Source organism: Ambystoma mexicanum, chromosome 2q (assembly GCF_040938575.1).
Source record: "Ambystoma mexicanum isolate Mex_15411 chromosome 2q, UKY_AmexF1_1, whole genome shotgun sequence".
In the NCBI taxonomy this organism is placed as follows: Eukaryota; Metazoa; Chordata; class Amphibia; order Caudata; family Ambystomatidae; genus Ambystoma; species Ambystoma mexicanum.
In genome coordinates, this window is record NC_090924.1 from 1,457,927,653 (window position 1) to 1,457,945,952 (window position 18,300).

General features: G+C 42.5%; 1 protein-coding gene across 1 annotated transcript in view; it reads left to right on the top strand.

The window, feature by feature from the left end:
* LOC138568885 (vomeronasal type-2 receptor 26-like) overlaps window positions 1–18,300 on the top strand; it is a 152,264-nt gene that overhangs the window by 21,216 nt on the left and 112,748 nt on the right. The window contains exon 2 of the mRNA XM_069646665.1: window positions 12,583–12,908. Coding sequence (XP_069502766.1) covers window positions 12,583–12,908 — 326 coding nt within the window. The remainder of the gene's footprint in view (window positions 1–12,582; window positions 12,909–18,300) is intronic.

Sequence of the window (18,300 nt, forward strand, 5' to 3'; positions counted from 1 at the left end):
TTCAGTCAATCTTGGACTGTGAAGCAACATAAGTCAACCTTGAACTGTGAAGCAACTGTGACTTAATTTATCCATTTCATCAACCGAAAACTGAATTCATTTGTGAACGAATAGGAAATACTGATTTCATAAACCTGGATCCATCCGTGTATTAACAGGAGATACTGAATTTGTAAACCAACAAGTGCAACCAATTTCATTTTGTTCTAAACAGAGAATTACTGTGATTTTTTTGTTTTATCCACAACAGGACTTTTTTGAATTATATGCACTTTACTTTCTAAGTTTTGGTCTTCGATGTTCAACCACCTGGGATTGCACCTAATTAAACTATACCAATTTGGGTAAAAGCACTTATTGTGATATAACAGTCTATATATATTTATTTCTAGATCATATAACTATTTCAGCCTGGGCTAAGTACTGAAGAACATATCTTCATAGAACATATTAGTATCACAATCTAGTTATTAGTGGAGCGCGATACACCTAGAGGTCTAAATAGATAGATATTTAGTTTTGTTTCCCTTTGCAGTCTAAGGGCAATAGACCTCAGTCTCGCAGCTCCATTCCCCCTCTTTTTCTAACCTTGAGGAGCGCCGGAATCAGCCTAAGACTGTTCCAGTTTATACTAGCATACAAAAAAAGTGGTACCATTTTTTTTTCTCACATAAATGTCTAGTACTCTGGAGTGGCTTGAGGAGAATTTCCCACGTGAGGAAATGTCTGAAGATAGTGAACCTAATGGTAGACACTTTTCTATATAAACCAATTAATAATTACTTTATATACATTTAACATATACATTTTCTTTTTGTACAGACCATACACACATTGAAAATAGTACACCAAAAGAAATATTGGATAAGACACTCCAGCGCATGGAAGAAAAAATGGACATGCTCATGGCAAATTTCAACAATTTGAAAAACTTTGTGGAGGATCACCTGAAAGAAAAAACTATATACCATTGTCCCACATGTACCCGCCCCCCTACCAATATCCCAGTCAATTATCCCCAAACCCTCTCCATGAACAAAAACGTTTTGATGAAGCTTACATCCCTTCTTCACCTCATGAATCCTCTTGAAACCCCCAATTCTCCTGTGTTTGTCTCAGTTTCTGCTTCACCTTCTCTTTCATAAATTTTACATCTTATATAATAACGTCAAATTATTACATGTGTCCTAATTCATTTCTTGTTTTTTTTTCTTAAAGCAGTTGAGCTGTCCGCGGACAGCGCCGGTGTCCGGAATGTCCGTAAACAAACGAAAATGGGGGCGTTCTAAGGACAATACAAAACAACAAACCTTTAAAAAAAGGCTCTTTTCAGAGCCGCCTTTCACAGTCAAAAAATAGAAGTGGGAAATAAATTGAGCAGGCTACTGTTTTTTTTAGAAATCCGCAGACAGTTCGCGAACATCAAAAAAACTTAGAGTGTTGCTTTATCAAAATTATTGCACTTTTATCTGGGAGGAAGTGGTGGCTCTGAAAAGAGCCTTTTATGGATTTTTTTGTATTTAAAAAACTTTAAAAAATCAACACCTAATGCAAAAAAGTTGGCTGTAATTTCACAAAAGGACGCAATGCATCTTGTAAATTTCTCAGAAAAATCTTATTACCAGCATAAGTAAGATGGACTCCATCTCTACCAAAAATGTTTGAGCTACGAAACATAATATTTTCATTGTGAAAAGAGGACATGCCAGCATCTCTTAGAAAGGCACAAACAACCTTATTGACATTATGCTTCGCTTTCTCCATTTGTGGACCAAATGAAGAAGAACACAGCCACATTTGTCTTTGCGCAATACGAGAAAAAATTACTTGGGAATTTAGAAACATATCCATGACCTTCCCAAGTCCTTATTTCATTGCAAATTGCAAAGAAATTCCAGACACATGTCCTAAACTGTTCCCTCCACAATGAATTATAATTATATCTGGATGTTGCTCTGTCTCCAAAGTAGCACAGAGAGGTAGCAAGTCCAACCACTTCATTCCACGTACTCCGTACCAGTGTACTTCCAACGGTTCCTTTCCTCTTAAAGATATTAGCTAGAGTAGCCTATCTACAAATTCAATGACACCTCAAAGTCTCTTAGGCTTAACACAATCTGGTTTTAGACCCAGGCATGGAACAGAAACAGTCCTCCTAGACTGTTGGATGGATGAAGCTAGAGACAAGGGCAACCTGTCCATCCTACTCTTCTTGGATTTATCGGCAGTGTTCAACCTTGTCGACCACCAAATTCTTACTAGACATCTATCCATGGCTGTAGCATTCTCCCCCAATGCCACCAGCTGGATCCAATCCTTCCTCTCTGATAGGACCACCAGAGTCTTCTCCCCTACAGCGGCAGCTAAGCCAGTTCCCATCCATTGCAGTGTCCCTCAAGGATCTTGTGTTTCACCAACACTTTATGACATATTTACAAAGCTCAGATGACACCCAGATCCTCATCACACTCACTGGCTGTTACGAAAAATATTCAGAGAAAATAAATGAAATCTATCTTGAAATCCAGGCTTGATTGTCGGCACTCAAGCATGAGTAAATAAGCTCGACCCTAGATACAACTCTTTTAACATTGGCAGAAATTTCCTCAAAGTTGCCGATGAGGTGAAAACCATTGGCTTCTATCTGGACTCCACTCTCTCTCTCAAAAAACAAGTAAACTCCACAGCTTCCTCTACAGCATATACTAACAAACTAATCAACGCCTGCAAACCTTTCCTTTCTACTAACAATTGCCTCACACTAGCAAGGGTGCTAATCTTGTCCAAACGGGATTATTGTAACACCCTATTTCTAGGTTCCACTGAGCACAACCTGAATAAATTACAAGTTCTCCAGAACAACGCCCTTCGCTCTGCTCTGAACATACCTTGTGCCAGTCACATATCATTCTTCAGACAAGACGCACTCTGGCTCCCAGTAAGAGATAGAATCAAACTACACTCGCTTAGCATTACTCACAAATGCTTAGCCAACACATCCCCCCAATAATTAAATAACACATTCTCAAGACATTCCACTACCAGACCGATCAGATCTTCCTACATACACTGCCATATCATTCCCAAGTACAATTTCAAAACGGCAGGGGGTTTAAGCTTCCCATTGCATTCTGGGCCTTTAGAGCTGGGGGACAAACTTGGCTCTTCTCCCAATAATTGCAGCCCTAAATCTGGATTAATAGCCGTAGTGTACTGTTACCTGCCATATAATCTCCAGACACACTTGACATTGTTAACTAGCAGCTGATTTATGGCAGTAAACTGCACACTCGGTTATTCTATTTTATGGATCTCTTGTCTCTGTACTGATTTAACTCTTATTTTTCTTTGTATTTATTTTTTTGTATTGCTGTAACTCAATGATTTGGGGCTTGATATGTATCTGTAACTCTGTAACTTTGTAACTCTTTGACTTGTGGATTGATATGTACCTGTAACGCTGAAACTCTGTAAGTTGACATGTATCTGTAACTCTGTAACCAAGCTAAAGTGCCATGATACCTGAGGGTTAAGTGTGCTATAGAAATAAAAAACTAAAGTTCATCTTCAAGTATGCAAATTAATTCTGTGTTTGAGGTCTGCTTATTGTCTCATGAATGTACATCATAAGCTGAGACCAAACCCTAATGAAAATACTTTAAGAACATATGACAAAGTTAACGTCTAGATATATAGCACCTTTTAGATTTTCATATTCTGACTGTCAGTGAACAAAACCACCTGGTCTAGATATGTCAATGAACAGAAACAAGTGGCCTAGATGTGTGATGTCATCCGTGGTGTCATAAATGGCATTTGTGATGTCATCGTTGATGTCCTGCTTGTTAGTTTTAGCAGTGCATGATGGTGGGGAGCGAGTTATGGTTGCTTAGCTTACCATTACTGGCGAGTTTCTTGGGTTTTTCATTTTTACTTGTAACCATACCTTTAACAATGTTGTTTCACTGAATTTCAAAGCTTTTTCCAGTGCACCCTTAATTTGCTACAAGTTCCTTATATTATACTTTGCCCCAATGTAGCAGCTCTGGAGACCGTAGACAGTATGAAGGTCCACAGACAGAAGGTAGCATTCACGAAGCCCTGAAGCACAGGGGAGAACAGAACATGTTCTACCCTTCAACCAACACCCACATATACATAAAACAACATTACTTATATTTATTACACACAAATATACCTTTTTGTACAAATCATGATTTCAAAATGTGCACATTTTTTTTTCATTTATCATACAGTATAATTGAATGCACCAAGCACAAACCATAACTGTACACCTCATATTATCACTTCAGTCTAACTCTTCATAAAGAGGCACGTACACCAGGCGCTCATTCCAAAATCATTTCTCACCAAATAGTAAGCACACTTCATTTCTCTATCTTTACCATTCATTATGAAAACATTTCTTATAAGCAAATATCACCATTTTATAATTTTAACAGAAATGGCAAACACACTTGAGTGATTGGAAGAAAACTTCCCAAAATTAGAAATGAGTGATGATGACATCTCTAATGGTAAACAATACATCTTTCAACATAAACAAATAATGTAATTTATACAGACTTCAGTGAAATAATGTCTTCTTTTCTTATAGTACATACTATATATGAAGAAAAACCACCCCAATTTATTTCTGGAGAATCCCAAGAATCACAAAGACAATCTCTATCCCCAACTGTACATAATAATATCATAATCTTCTCTGTAAAATTAGATGAACTTAGTAATAATGACTTTAAGGAACTGTTAAATGATGTTAAAAATTATGTTATTAGAAACGTTGATTATCTCTGTCTTTCTTGTACCTGTCCCTCTTTCCCCCAGCAATCACCCCATCACATTCCCCAAAAATGAAAGACGCTTTGATGCAACTTCAGTGCCTCCCACCCCTGATGATCATTATATAGACATTCCAAATTCTCCCATGTATGGTTTCCATTGTGATACCCAATCTCTTTAATAAATAAATGTATTTTTATTTAAAACCCCAATTAATAGTCAGCCTCTCGCATGACACACTTTTAATCATTCTGTGGACAGTGCACCTGTTTGTGGACACCCATGTGCAGTTGCCTGGCGATATCCCACCCAATGCTGTCCGCGTACAGCCATCTGTGCTGCGGACGTCCCCGGACATCACCATGTGACTGCACCCATGCACCATGACAGCCTGTCCACGAACAGTGCCTGTCAGTGTAGACAGTTTAAAACTGTATTTTCGGCCAATCTAGAGTGTTTCAAAGGGAATGTTTTCCCTTCAAGTGCTTCGAGACCCACTTTCCGTTGATCTGTCAACTTTTTACAACTTTCCAAGTTGTATATTCGACTCGGTAGTCCGTGGACAGTCACACGGTCCACTGAGATTCCCTCTTAAGGGACTCGCCCATTAATTTTTAGTAATTCTCACTCTGGCAATCCAGGAGAGAGCACCTCAGAGCAACTGCTTCTCAAACCTACAATCTGTTCTAATGGCATCACTCATTGCCATCCCTCCTTCTTCCCAGGGGCCACCACCACCATCACCATCTGGAGGGCCTTGACAGGGGAACAGGCGCGGAAATGCAGAAGAGGACGAAGTGGAAGAGCAAGATGAGGTAGAGCCACTACCTACCTCCAGCTTGCAAAGTGGATGCTGGGTGTGGTGGTTTTTCACCACCGTTGGGAGTGTACCAAAGGCTGGGGAAGTCACGGTCAATTGCACTGAGTGCAGGGACAAACTCAGTCATGGAAAACCTGGGCTGTACTCCTTCAGGACCACCTCCATGCGCCGCCACACCAGATCCAACTACTCGGGTGCTCTGAGAAAGGCTGTTTGTTTCTCAGCGAGAGGCAAGTTGACGGTCTCTACCCCATCTTCCTCTACTGCTCCTGCTACCACACAGGCCATTCCTGTCGGGCAGAGGATCATGGCAGCTGCTTAGCAGGCCACACAGAAAACTGTTGCCCCTTAACTTTTGAGGGTTGCAGTACTATGTTTGTACTGCGATGCACCAATATGCAGGGGGGAGCAGTTTCATAGTGCTTTCGAGGCCGTGGTCAAGGAGCACGAGAGACACTGCCACCTACCTTAAATTTAAGGCCTGCCCAACATCCATGTCGACCTGCCCCTCCGTCTCTGTGGTTGGTGCCACTTCCCTCCGTTTCCTCCCCCACCTTACCTTGCCTCTCCTATAAAACTGAAAAAAAAGAAAAAACAAAATCACAAAATACAATAAAAAACAGTTCCTTCAAAAGCCACCTTTCACAGTAAAAAAATAGAACTTAGAAATAAAATTGAAGGACCCTTTGCAGCCTGCATAGTCCACAAAGAGTGCAGTAGTCTGCCGGACACCAGCAAAATTCCAGGCGTGGGGTGCGGGAAAGACCATCCTTTTAATAGTTTTTACTAAAATTGGTGGCTCTTAAAATAATCTTTTTTTTCTCTTTACGTCTTCTATATCTTTTTTGATTATTTGGTTTTATGTACTGAACAAACAAATCTTCTACTAAACTTAATTATTTTTTCTAACTTTCACAAAAAGTGCTTATTTGCTTTTCTCTTTTTCATTTTTGTTTACTTCAACTTCCAAAGAATACTTGAATCCATAGTTTATGTATTTACAGAACCTGCTTCAATGCATTTTGAATGTTTTCAAGAAAAATCTGATTGCCCAAATCTGTCAGATGCACCGCACCTGTTCGAAAAATATTGACAGTATCAAACTTATTTTTCATTATGAAATGCTAACAACCCGCAGAAAGGCACTAACAACTTTGTTCACATTGCGCCTTGCTTTTTCAATTTGTGTGCAAAATAAATTAGAACGTATCCACACTTGTCTCTAGGCTATCTAAGAAAAAATATTTTTAGAATGTGGAAACAGTTCCATCAACTTTCCAAATGTATCCTTCATTGCACAGTAATGAAATTCCGGTAACAAAGTCAAAGCTGTTGCCTCCACAGTGAACTACGATGATGTCCAGGTGCTTCAAGTGATCCATATTCTCACAAAACGGGAGAAATTCCCCCCACTTCTTTCCTCGAACTCCATACCATGAAACTTGAAATTCATCCAATCCAAGATTCTCAGACAATCCGCAGTGCTCAGAATACACCTTCAGCCAATGGATCCAAGCGTCTCCCAGAATCCATACACTCTGCTTCCTGAAAGACATAGCCATAACCATCCCTAGTGCACTCACCAAAAAAAACTCCTGATACCCTCTCTTTCTGTACACCACACCCATAAAACTTGACTGGCTGATCCCCCGATGTCCGCGGACATCCACCACTGGCAGCAGCCTCTTCAGTCCCCTTTCCATGCCAGGCATCCTAATAAGAATTGGATGGCACAAGCAGTGTCTGCGTACTACCGTGGTGACCATGGACACTGCAGCACAGGGCTGCACTTTTACACTTTTTAATTTATGTTTGTAATACTCCCTCATTGGCTGCTTTCAAACAGTTACACATCCATCCTCCAATCACATCCTCCAATCACATCCAAAAACTCTACATGTAACCCTGTCATCTCAGTTCAACACTTCAGATGTACTCCTGAACTTTCAGAGTACATGTCGCCTGTTACTCAGAGCCACCTGCATCAAAAACTATTATGGAACTCTCCAAGATTTATATTTGCAGATTCAACAACATCTGCATCTAACAAGACATAGTACAGGTATGCTTATATTTTTACTCATGTATGAATACAGGCTTCCTGCCACTTACATTGTAATGAGCTGCTCAATAAGCAAATTCTCTTTTTTAATCACTCTATCAAATGCCAGGCAGTGCAGCATTCAGCACCTGCTCACATCAAGTGGCAGTAACCTACAATGCAGTGCATTTGAAAATGTTTCTTTTTAGAAGCATTTTCATGAAAGGTCAACAATGCATAAGTGCACTGTGTATAACCTTTTTCTAAAAGAAAGGAAAAGCAGATGTGTGGAAGTTTAATATGTTGGCAGTGCATGTATACTTGCCAACATGACCCATTACAATCTATAGGTGCTTAGCAAGTCTTGTTTTCTTTCTTTGAAATTTGTGACTTGTAATACTACTTCACCCATTACAAAATTCGGACTAAAAGTCCCAGAATTCCACACAAAATAACAGAACTCGTCTAAAAGATTCCAAAATGTAACATTTATATGGAAAGAAAAATTGAAAATACTGTGCGTTTAAAAATATTTCTTTTTAGGAGCATTTTCATTATAGGTAAGAAATGAATATATGCATGTATAGCAAGCAGCACTGTATGTAACTTCTTTCAAAAACAAAGAAAAAAAACATGCAAAATATTTGTACAATAGTTTTAAGTGCCACATAGTAGGTGGCAGTGTAATATCTTGGCAGTACATAAATACCTGCTAACATCACCCAGTCCAATCTATAGGTGCTTATCCAATTTTTGTCAGCATTCTGGTACTTATAGACCAAGTATCCTAATGCAAAAAGTTCAGCTACAACTCCCACAATGCAAATAAAAAACAACACTTGAAAAGAACCTACATATTACAATGGATCATGTTGGCAAGTATGCATGTACTGCCAGTAGATGGAATCAGTATATTATTTCAACAACAAAAAAAACGAATGGGAGATTTATTTGAAAATCGGCTGTACGAAAATGACTGCAGCTGAACATTTAGAATAAATCCCTCATTCAGTGTCAATGTAATGAACAAGGGCTGCACGGGTGCCCCCGCACACTTGTTCACTATAATGCCATCGAAAGTTGCAGAGATGTCCCTTGCTCCCTATTGAATAAAGTTGTTTAAATAATAAATAAATTAGGAAGAGGTCCCTGTGGCGACTACTGCCATTTGCACAAGTGAACGGAACCGGCCCCGTAGAGGGATGCAGGAGATGACGGCACTCAAGGAGGTGTGCCGCCAAGAGGTAAGTAAGGGGTGGGCAGACAGTGGGTTGTCAGAAATGTTTGTGGGAGTGAAAACCAAAAGTCATTTTCGTTCAAATGTCTTACTTTTTTTTCTCCCTCGAACATTTCTGATTCTGTAAATTTGCAGTGATCCCGAACAGATTAAACTTCAACACACCAAGTGCCACTTTAAAAATGTTCTTCATATCTTTTCCATCTGCTTTTCTTTTCCTTTCCAAAAAAGTACACACAATGCTGCTATAAATCCACATGTGCATTTTTTTTTACCTTTCATGAAAATGCTCCTAAAAAATAAACAATTTTAAACACTCAGCATTTTCCATTTTTCATTACATATGAATGTCACACTCTCAAACCTTACTCATTACATCAGTTACACTGGCACCATTCTCCACCTGCTCACACATATATTTGTGTCACACCAAAGTATATATATGCAACACTTCACATTTACATATAAAGTACTCGTCTTTCCCAACCTGTACTATGAGACACTAAACACTGTTGTAACAACAACCCAGGATTGCAGGCCACAGTTTCCCTATTCCCGAAAAAAACACTACAACACATTACAAATACATTGCACCACAAACACAGTACTTCTTTCACTAAAATCAGCAGCACAAAATAACCCAAACATGTACCTTTTTCTTACACCCATGTTTGCCCCGTTCCTTCTAATGTCCCAAACAGTACTATTTATTATCTGTTCAAGAGTACATCTGTCCTAGAAACAGTGATGGGGATGATCATTACCCCAAACGGATCCAGCGACCATGTGATAATCTCTTTAAGTATGAGAATGGGAGGGAGAATTCCCACTCTATTCCTGTACTGGTGATCTGGAAATAAACCAGGCAGGAACTTGTTTAAGCTGGTCCCATGAAAATGTTGCAAAATCCATGACTGCTTTAGCACAAAGAAGAGTCCAAAGAAGAGACAGAGGGAAAGAGAATATTTCCCTAATCACACCTACACATTTGTTGAGGAGTTGGTAGTGTCCTTAAAGCAGGTTTGGAAGAAGGACCAACAGAACATCTTGGATCCTATGGGACTCCCGAGCTACCCAGCTTGATGGTAGAGGAGATCCCTAGGGGAGAGATTACTATGGGCCAACAAGGAAAGACACCATCCTTAAAAGGCCTATGGAGAAATGCCTGCTTCTTATGGGAGGGTTTCCCTCCAGTCCTCCAGTAAAGCAAAGAATACAACAGGAAGGTGTGTTACTGGAAGGTAAGCCCACAGGACCCATCAGAGGAAACATAGGGAGGTTGGAGGTTCATCAGGATGTGTGGCCCTTCCTCCTACAGTTGGTGTATGACATTCCCTTGGTGGTTCATCCTAATGTCAGGATACCACCATAATAGTCTAACATACCTTCTTTCTGGCCCAAGATGGGGTCCCAGGAGAAAATCACCATAAGGATCTCACTGCATATCACCAGATTGATAGGACTGAGACAGGTATTTAGTCACTCCAGAATTCACTTTTAGGAGTGGACAAATGTTTACCAGGTACAAGGCCTATTTTGCATAGCCTTTCACTCTGGAGACCTCAGGCAATAGGATACAGTGTGTGGTTGTTGATCACAACACCATATGTCCTTGTGCCAACCAATAGAGAATGACTGCCAAGTCAGTCATTGATTCCTTATTGAGTGCCCGTACCATAGGTAGCTCTTCTGCTGAACTCAGTAATAGTGAGATCCAGTGGAAGGAGAAGGCAGTGGCCTGTCATGTGTCACTTAGCTGTCATCCACAGGGAGATGGTCAGAAAGAGAGACGTGCTGGATTTCTCCTAAGTTTGATTGGATCCCTTAGTGAGCCCCAGAGAAGGGAGTGGGACCCTTGTGCGGATGGGTCTTTAATCACCTTACCCCAAACATGTCCAGCACTTAAGAAGTGAGTACACAGCTGTACATAAAGCATGTTTATTGTACAATTCTCGTGGGAGCAGTTAGATGTTGTTGCAAGACCAAACTAACCCTAGTCTCAACAAGCCACATCAGTCCGCATTTTTTATACAGTTTTGAAACAGTTAAAACATACACACACATTCTTTATTGCAATTCACCCCCCAAACTTGATTGGACAAATTCCTCTTCAATTCCTATGTTTTCTTTATCTTAATAATTATCTTCATATTATATGCATAACACACCTCTTCTATGATTTGTCCATAGTAGGTCATGACGTCAACACATGGTTAAACATTGGTATTGAAAATTCATTACTAGCAATAACTGGGCTAAGCCGTTTAAACCCTAACTCTTGATTTGCACATGACTCGCATGGACATTCCCAGCAAAATGAGTTGCCTGGGTGAATGATATTTCTTTGTTTGTGATGCTATATAATTTCCTAGGTCACTGTTCCATTGAAACATGTCAATCTACAAAAAATCCCACTCGATCGCACGATTGAAACTCCTAAATACCTTAAGACACTTACTTATCCAGTGTTTCATTACTCACCAAAATAAATAACAAACCTCCTTCTGTCTCTCTCTGAAGCAGCAGGAGATAGCATCTACTATCTATGAGACTTAAAAACTCAGGGCTATTTCTGCAGCTGCTGGCCCACAAGGTTGTGAAGTTACTCATTCACCTGTCCTCTGCTGTTTGAAAACCAAACATGTCTGTTTGCAAGAGAGCTACTATGTTTTTATTCATTGTGAAAAGGCCACTATATTGAGATTCATGAATTCCCCATGTATTTACATTAGTGTGCATGTATGTTTTTACATGTGGTGGATTTACTACTTTATCTTTCTTCACGCATGCATGCTAATATGTATCCCTTTCTAGAGCAACAGGAACACTAAAGTAGCATATCCTATCCATAATTAACTAAACTTTGATACATATGAAATTGTAACATGGCACCCAGCTCACCACCTCCCCAGTCATCAATATTGTGCGTGCACTATGAACCCTTTCTAATGATGTAGAACCTTCCTGACCACCCCAACACCTTCTCTTGCCAAACTTGTTTACCTAATCCTTGAACACATGTGCATGTTCTGTGCTTCACCAAACTTCCCAACTTAGCAGGTTAAACTATTCAGAAGGCTTTGGTGCACCTCAAAATGTTATCATAGAGTTCCCTATGAATGGTAAGGAGGATTCTTTCTTGAGGCATGGAATTAGAGCCCTGCCTATGGCTATAGAAAGGGGGATGGAGAAATTGGAAGTGTCCCCATGTCCTGTTCCAGAGCAGCCCTTCTAATGTGTTCTGGGAAGATGGCCCAGTGTCTCCTTACCTGACCCCACACCAGCAATATGAGGTGGAGATTTTGCTGAGGCAATCTTCCCCCTTGTTGGCACTGATAGCCCACTATAACAGGTTGGTATGAACCAGACTGTGTTAGGGGAGTGGTGATCCCACCAGGTTTGGGTAGTGTGGTTGTTCAGACGCACACACAAGAAGTTCTAATGGTTGGTGTGAGATCAGCCCTATGTTGGAACAAGGCGTGTTTGAGCCCTCTAGCTGTCATTGGTCAAGTTCTGAGGATCCAGAGCAACATAGCAGTACAGTCAGTTTGGGATTCTGTATGGAGACTAGAGCTCTGTATGCTGTCCAAAGGACAGATACACACTCCCCACCAAGAGAGGACAGCTTGGTGGATCAGCGCTGTACTGAAAAGTGTGGTAGCATTTATGATCTCTCTGCAGGATATGGAAACATATCCCTGACAGCTTATGCTAAGGAGGAGACAGCAGTGTCAACTATTTCAGAGCCTTACTTCGTTGTAAAGACTTCTAAATTGGTGCCTGCAACTGACACCTGTCAGATGAAATTAGACCCTGTTCTGAATGGGAGAGAGGATCTGAGCAACACATATCTGGATGATATGGCCGATTCTGACCTGACTTGGAAGGAACTTGGAATAACTCAGAAGACTATGTTTCAGGAACTTCATCGGGCCAACCTGTTCAGGAAGACAAACAAGTGTCAGACTGCACAAGGGCTATTGGCCTTCTTCGAACAAACAATTGGTGTAAGTGCAGGAAAGATGCAACCTCTTGCCAGTGAAGTACATGATGTATGGAAATGGGCATACCCCACTACCAAAACCCAAGAGAGGATTTTCCTGAGCCACACTGGGCAACACATGAGTAAAGTGGCAGGCTATAGCTATATAGCTGCCCCTCTGACTGCCCTCACTACTTCAAGGGGACCTAAATAATTTGTATGGGCCCTGGAATGTTTGAAACAGAGCTTTCATAGTGCTGGCAGATGCCTATGACACTGGGCTAGTAAGAAAACTATCACACCGAAAGGTCAAAGGTGAGGAACAACCTATAGGTCACTACAGCTACCAGTTTAGGAGTGGAAGGCACAGGTGGTAAAGGTGGAGAAAAAATGTATTTCCATCATATGGTGCCTTAGGAAGCTGAGGTCCTACCTCAATGGGCCTTACTTCACTGTGTATGTTAAAGCTAACCCTTCAAAGTGGTTGATAGATGTTAAGGGAGAGAATCCAAAGTGGTTTAGGTGGTTCATGAGTCTGCAGGACTTGAACTTCACTATTGGGCCTGGCATAACTGACTGAAACAGAGTACCCATCCCGGGGTAGATTCAATCCCCCTGTCCCTAGTCTAGGAGGGTGGCGAGTGTTAGGAAAGATTTCTCTTTATTGCAATGTATTGCTTTTCATTTCTGAATTTGACGTGAACTTTACACAGTGAAGTAAAGGCTTCTGCTTCCCTGCACTGGCTTTTGGTCATTGTTATGGGGAACCTGACATGTCCTTCACGCTGTCAGTCCTGAGAAACATTGTTTCTCTTAGTCTTTTCACTTTGTTGCCCCTTGTTGGTAACATTTTATTATTGCACAAATTACATTACAGCACTATGCAATGGGGTCATTGTGTTTTATGTCCCTAGCCCATTGCGATTACTGCGTTTGGCTCAAGACTGTGGCTAGTGTCCAACATGACTGTGCCACAAGTTCTTTTATCTGTTCCTTTGGCCATTTTGTCTCTTGGCCTTCCCCCTGGTCATGCAGGTCTGGGACTTCCTTATTTGGGCATGCAGTTGCCCACGAAAGCTGCTTCTTTTGCATGTCCCTGCAGGTCATGTGTTTAGGCACCCAGGAAGTGGGCTGGGACTGTTGGGTCCCAATCCACATTACTGGTGCCAGGGTATCTGATGTGCATGAGAGCAGGAGGACCCCAGTGGTCCTGATTGGAACACTGCCAGCGTGCATGCTTGGGGCAGATCTTCTCATTGGTGGACTGAGTGCAAGCATTCACCTGACCAGGGATATGAGGAGGGATCCTGCCTCCATGCCAGTAGAGATCAGAAATATCAGCAACATATTTAAATGGATCTGAAGAAGGAACCACGTTTTGTGAAGTGCAGAACAAAGGATGATCCTGAGACGCACTGAAGAGGCCTAGCGACTTAATCACTTTATGGTCCCGGACGAGCCCTGCTTTGTGATTGATCTTAGAAGACCTGTGAAGGTGCTTTGAACCCTTGGAGTGGTGGGACCAATCACTCTCAACGCCACCCGCCACCTGGTAACCCTGCAAGTAAGCTTTCTCGGAACTGTCCCTGGGCCATCACATGGACGGACCAGCTGAATCCTTGGATACCACGCAGGAGCGTCCCCATTCTGAATTTCAACCCAAGACTTTGGGTAATCCCAGCTTATCCTAAAAAGCACACTTCGACTGAATTCTGCAGTTCCAGCACCTTTGGGTCACAAGATAGGAGGCTGTCTCATACTGTAAGAGTTGGGTGCCCCTGCTTTACTTTGTGACACGTAAAAGCGCTTAGTCGTGTGTGAAGACACCAAAAACAATATTCAAGGGGGTGGCAAAGTTAGGGAGAGGATTCTGAAGTGTAGAAAACAAGTTCCAAGAGTCAGGGGAGGATCTGCTGTGGAGAACAAAACACTTTCGGTAGGGTTTAGGGAGCAGAGGCCACTCAAGCAAAGGCAAGGACCACAAGGGATCCTTTGTGTGTGAAAAGGGAATGGATGAACTAGGGGCCACTGCTAAGTGGTATGATTACTCACAGCCCTTAGCTCCATCTAGGTCCAAACTTGGCAGTTCTGGAAAGGGTTGCCCTCGTTTAAGCTTCAAAGTGCACAGGCGCTGCAGGTGCAGGTCCGGTTTGCACCTGGAGCTGTATCACTCGTCTCAATTGCAGGACAAAGGAAGCACCGATGCATCGGGTCTCAGGGCACTTGAAGGAAGGTGGGAAAGCCACCAGCAGTGACCACCACAACCAGTGATGCACCAGTGATGCAGGGGCACCCAAGTCTTGGAGTCTGATGCATGCATCTCTCTTCTAGCCCAAATCAGCTAGGACAATGAATTTCCGCAAGGAGATGCTTTGCAGTACGAACTAGCATTTCCCCAAAACTTGAGGCAAATCTCGACAAGACAATGCTCCTTCGCAGGTGACAAGGTTTGGCTTGTCAGTCTGCTGGAGAGCCCAGGGACACTTCCGAGAAGGCTCTTTCCCAGGGCAACAAGAAGACATTGGGAGTGATTGGTCCCACCACTCCAATGGGTTGAAGCGCCATTGCAGGCCTTCGGAGATCGAGCGCAAAGCAGGTCTCTTCCAGTACAGCAGCGGGCTCAGGGTGCCAATCCTTCTTCTGCATGAATAGTCATTCGGTCTGCTTCACTGTCAGAATACTTGGCTCTGTGTATAGGTCCATTTGGACCTATGGGTGATCTGTGAGCCTGCATTCAGGACCCTTCCATTTTTCCACAAGTCCTGTGAGTGCCATCACCCAGCTGGCCAATGAGTAGATCTGCCCCACCGATGCACGCCAGCAGTGGTTCTATCAGGGACCACTGCAGCTCTCAAGCTCTCATTCTCTCGTGCACCCCAGACATCCTCGCACCAGTAGTGTGGATTGGGACCAGACAGTCCCAGCTGTCAAAAACCCGAAGGTGGCTCACCTGCTAGTCCCCAGAGATCTGTCATCCAGGTGGCCAGGGCATGGCAATCGCTTTTGGATCCAGTTCCTGGGGGTGGATCAGTGGGGGAGGATCACCTGGATGAGGGGTCTTTGGGAGTGGAAGTGGGACACCAGATGGCAAGACGCAGTATCCACTTCCCTGTAACATCTTTGCCCCATCCTACCAGGTAGGATTGTTAGGAACTTAACCCCCTCCTTTTCCAACACAACACTTACTCGCGGACAGCTCACTGAGAGAGAAAATGGGCTAACACCCGGGCCGTACACCTGACATGTCCCAATACAATGGTCAGGCAGAGTCAGGCAATTACTGATCATTACACACGCCTGACTGCCATCACACTTACCCACATGGATGAAAGGCGGAGCATGAAAGCACACTCTGAGCAATGCAAAGCACACGAGGAAGCAGCATTTCCAAGAGGCTGTTCAATACAAGGCGAAAGATGGCAAGACCGAAGAGGATTGCAAGGAAGGATGTGCCCTTGACCTTTTCAATGAAAGACTGTTACTTTCATGAACATTTGAGAATAGGAAATGTAAGACCCAGAATTCAGGCTGAAAAATTCTGCATTGTATATCCGAAGTCTCCGGGACTCTCCCGCTGTCACCGTTGGAGGGTCTCACTTGGGCTTCGATGTCACTGTCGCTGGAAGTTGCATCGGATTCTGAGAGGTCTGCAGTAGTTTCTTCAGGAGTACCCTTCTTTTTGAAGAGATAGGGTCTGTTCCGGGAACTCGCCACCTTGTTTGGACTGAGAAACAGTACTAACAAGAATGGCATCCTCCCTGTGCAGCCCAGGAAGGGGAAAAAACCCAAAGGCACAAAAATCCCATGGTTGGTATTCCGGAGTGATGGGCGATGCCAAGAAGTGATGAGATAAAGATGGTCCGGAGTGAATGACGTGTAGATGAACAGAAGAGAAGTACAGGGCAAAGAAAATCCTACTTCACAATGGCACTGAAGTACCATCCGGATGCCTTCAGAAGAAAAACAGGAGAGGCAAGAACAATTGCAATAATGGGCGCCAGGCTGGAGGAGTTTGGCTAGAAAGCAGCGGATGTGACCAAAGGGGAATCCTGGGAGAAGGAGACAGCGAGTGTCCAGGGAAACCTAGAAGAAAGGTATGTAGCAATAGCAAAGTGGAGAAAACAAAAGAAGGGTTGACTAATAGAAAGATTGTAGAGAAAAGGCAATCAGGCACAGTATGCCCCGCTACAGCCAACAAGAATCTACACAGGGAGGAAGTACCCACTAACAGCTCAAGAGTGCGCGGAAAGCAAGAAGCACACTAAGGTAATGCCCAACCACCCAAAGGAAAAGGAGAGAGCAGGCGCGCCGGAGCCGTGCCGGGATGGGAAACAGCACGACTGGCAACACGTTACAACTTATGTAGTAATGAACAAGGCATACATTAGTTTCGCAAAATTGATTAGCTGAAATTGATAAATAACATAAATTGATTAGCAATCCAACCTAAATGATTTGCAATTTTTTATATCACTATTTTCAATGGGATGAGCAGTTAACTGCAACACTGCATCAATAAAGAATCAACTTTTTCTGTGTGTGCCATTTTTATTTTATTATCAATTTAGGCTATTTTACCAGTGTTTGGCATACAAGTGAACAACCACAAACTACTGGTTCATTGAAAACTGGGTAAAACATTGTTTTTAAGGCCTGTAGGGCTACATGTGTTTTGAGATGTGCTTGGTGTACATCAGTTCTTTTTGGGCAAGCTATGCCTTAACTCATCACCACCAGGACGTCTAGGTGTTTTAATACTTTTCAGTGGAAGTTTAATGGATGAGATCCTCTTTGGCGACAGATCCCTTGGCTGTATTTCTTGGTCTTCATTATAACGTATGCATCCCATGGGTGTCTCAGAGTATTTTACTCAGATCCAGGCAAAGGGGGATTCCAAAAATGATGTTGAAATGTGCCCCCATAAGCCGTGATCAATGCCAGAGATGTGTCACACCTCGTGGGGGCCTATTTCAACATGTTTGGGGACCTCCTCCTTGCCTAGAGCAGATAAAAACAGCTTGACGAACAGTTGCAACGGGCTTAATAGCCACAGATTATCACAAGACGGCCAGCCAGCTGGGTACTGAAACATTAATTGTTCACAAAAAGCTATTCTTTTTTTGTCAGCAAGGGGCTAATGTAGAGCAACTTGGTAAAAAGTCAAATCAGTGATAAGAACACTGTGGTATACCACATAGGCCCTGGGAAGTGATGTCTTGAAAGGTTCCAGCAATTGCAGCTTGTAACGTGTGCACTGCAAAGTACACATCTAAAGTCCCGAATGAAAGAAGTTGCTGTGTCACAAGACTTCTGACTTCCAACATGGGGGCAGTTGCTATGGGAGGAGCGCTTAGGCTTGGACACTGTTCAAATGAAAAAGATGAAAAGCCTGAACGCCTGCCCTGCAGCAGTCCTGA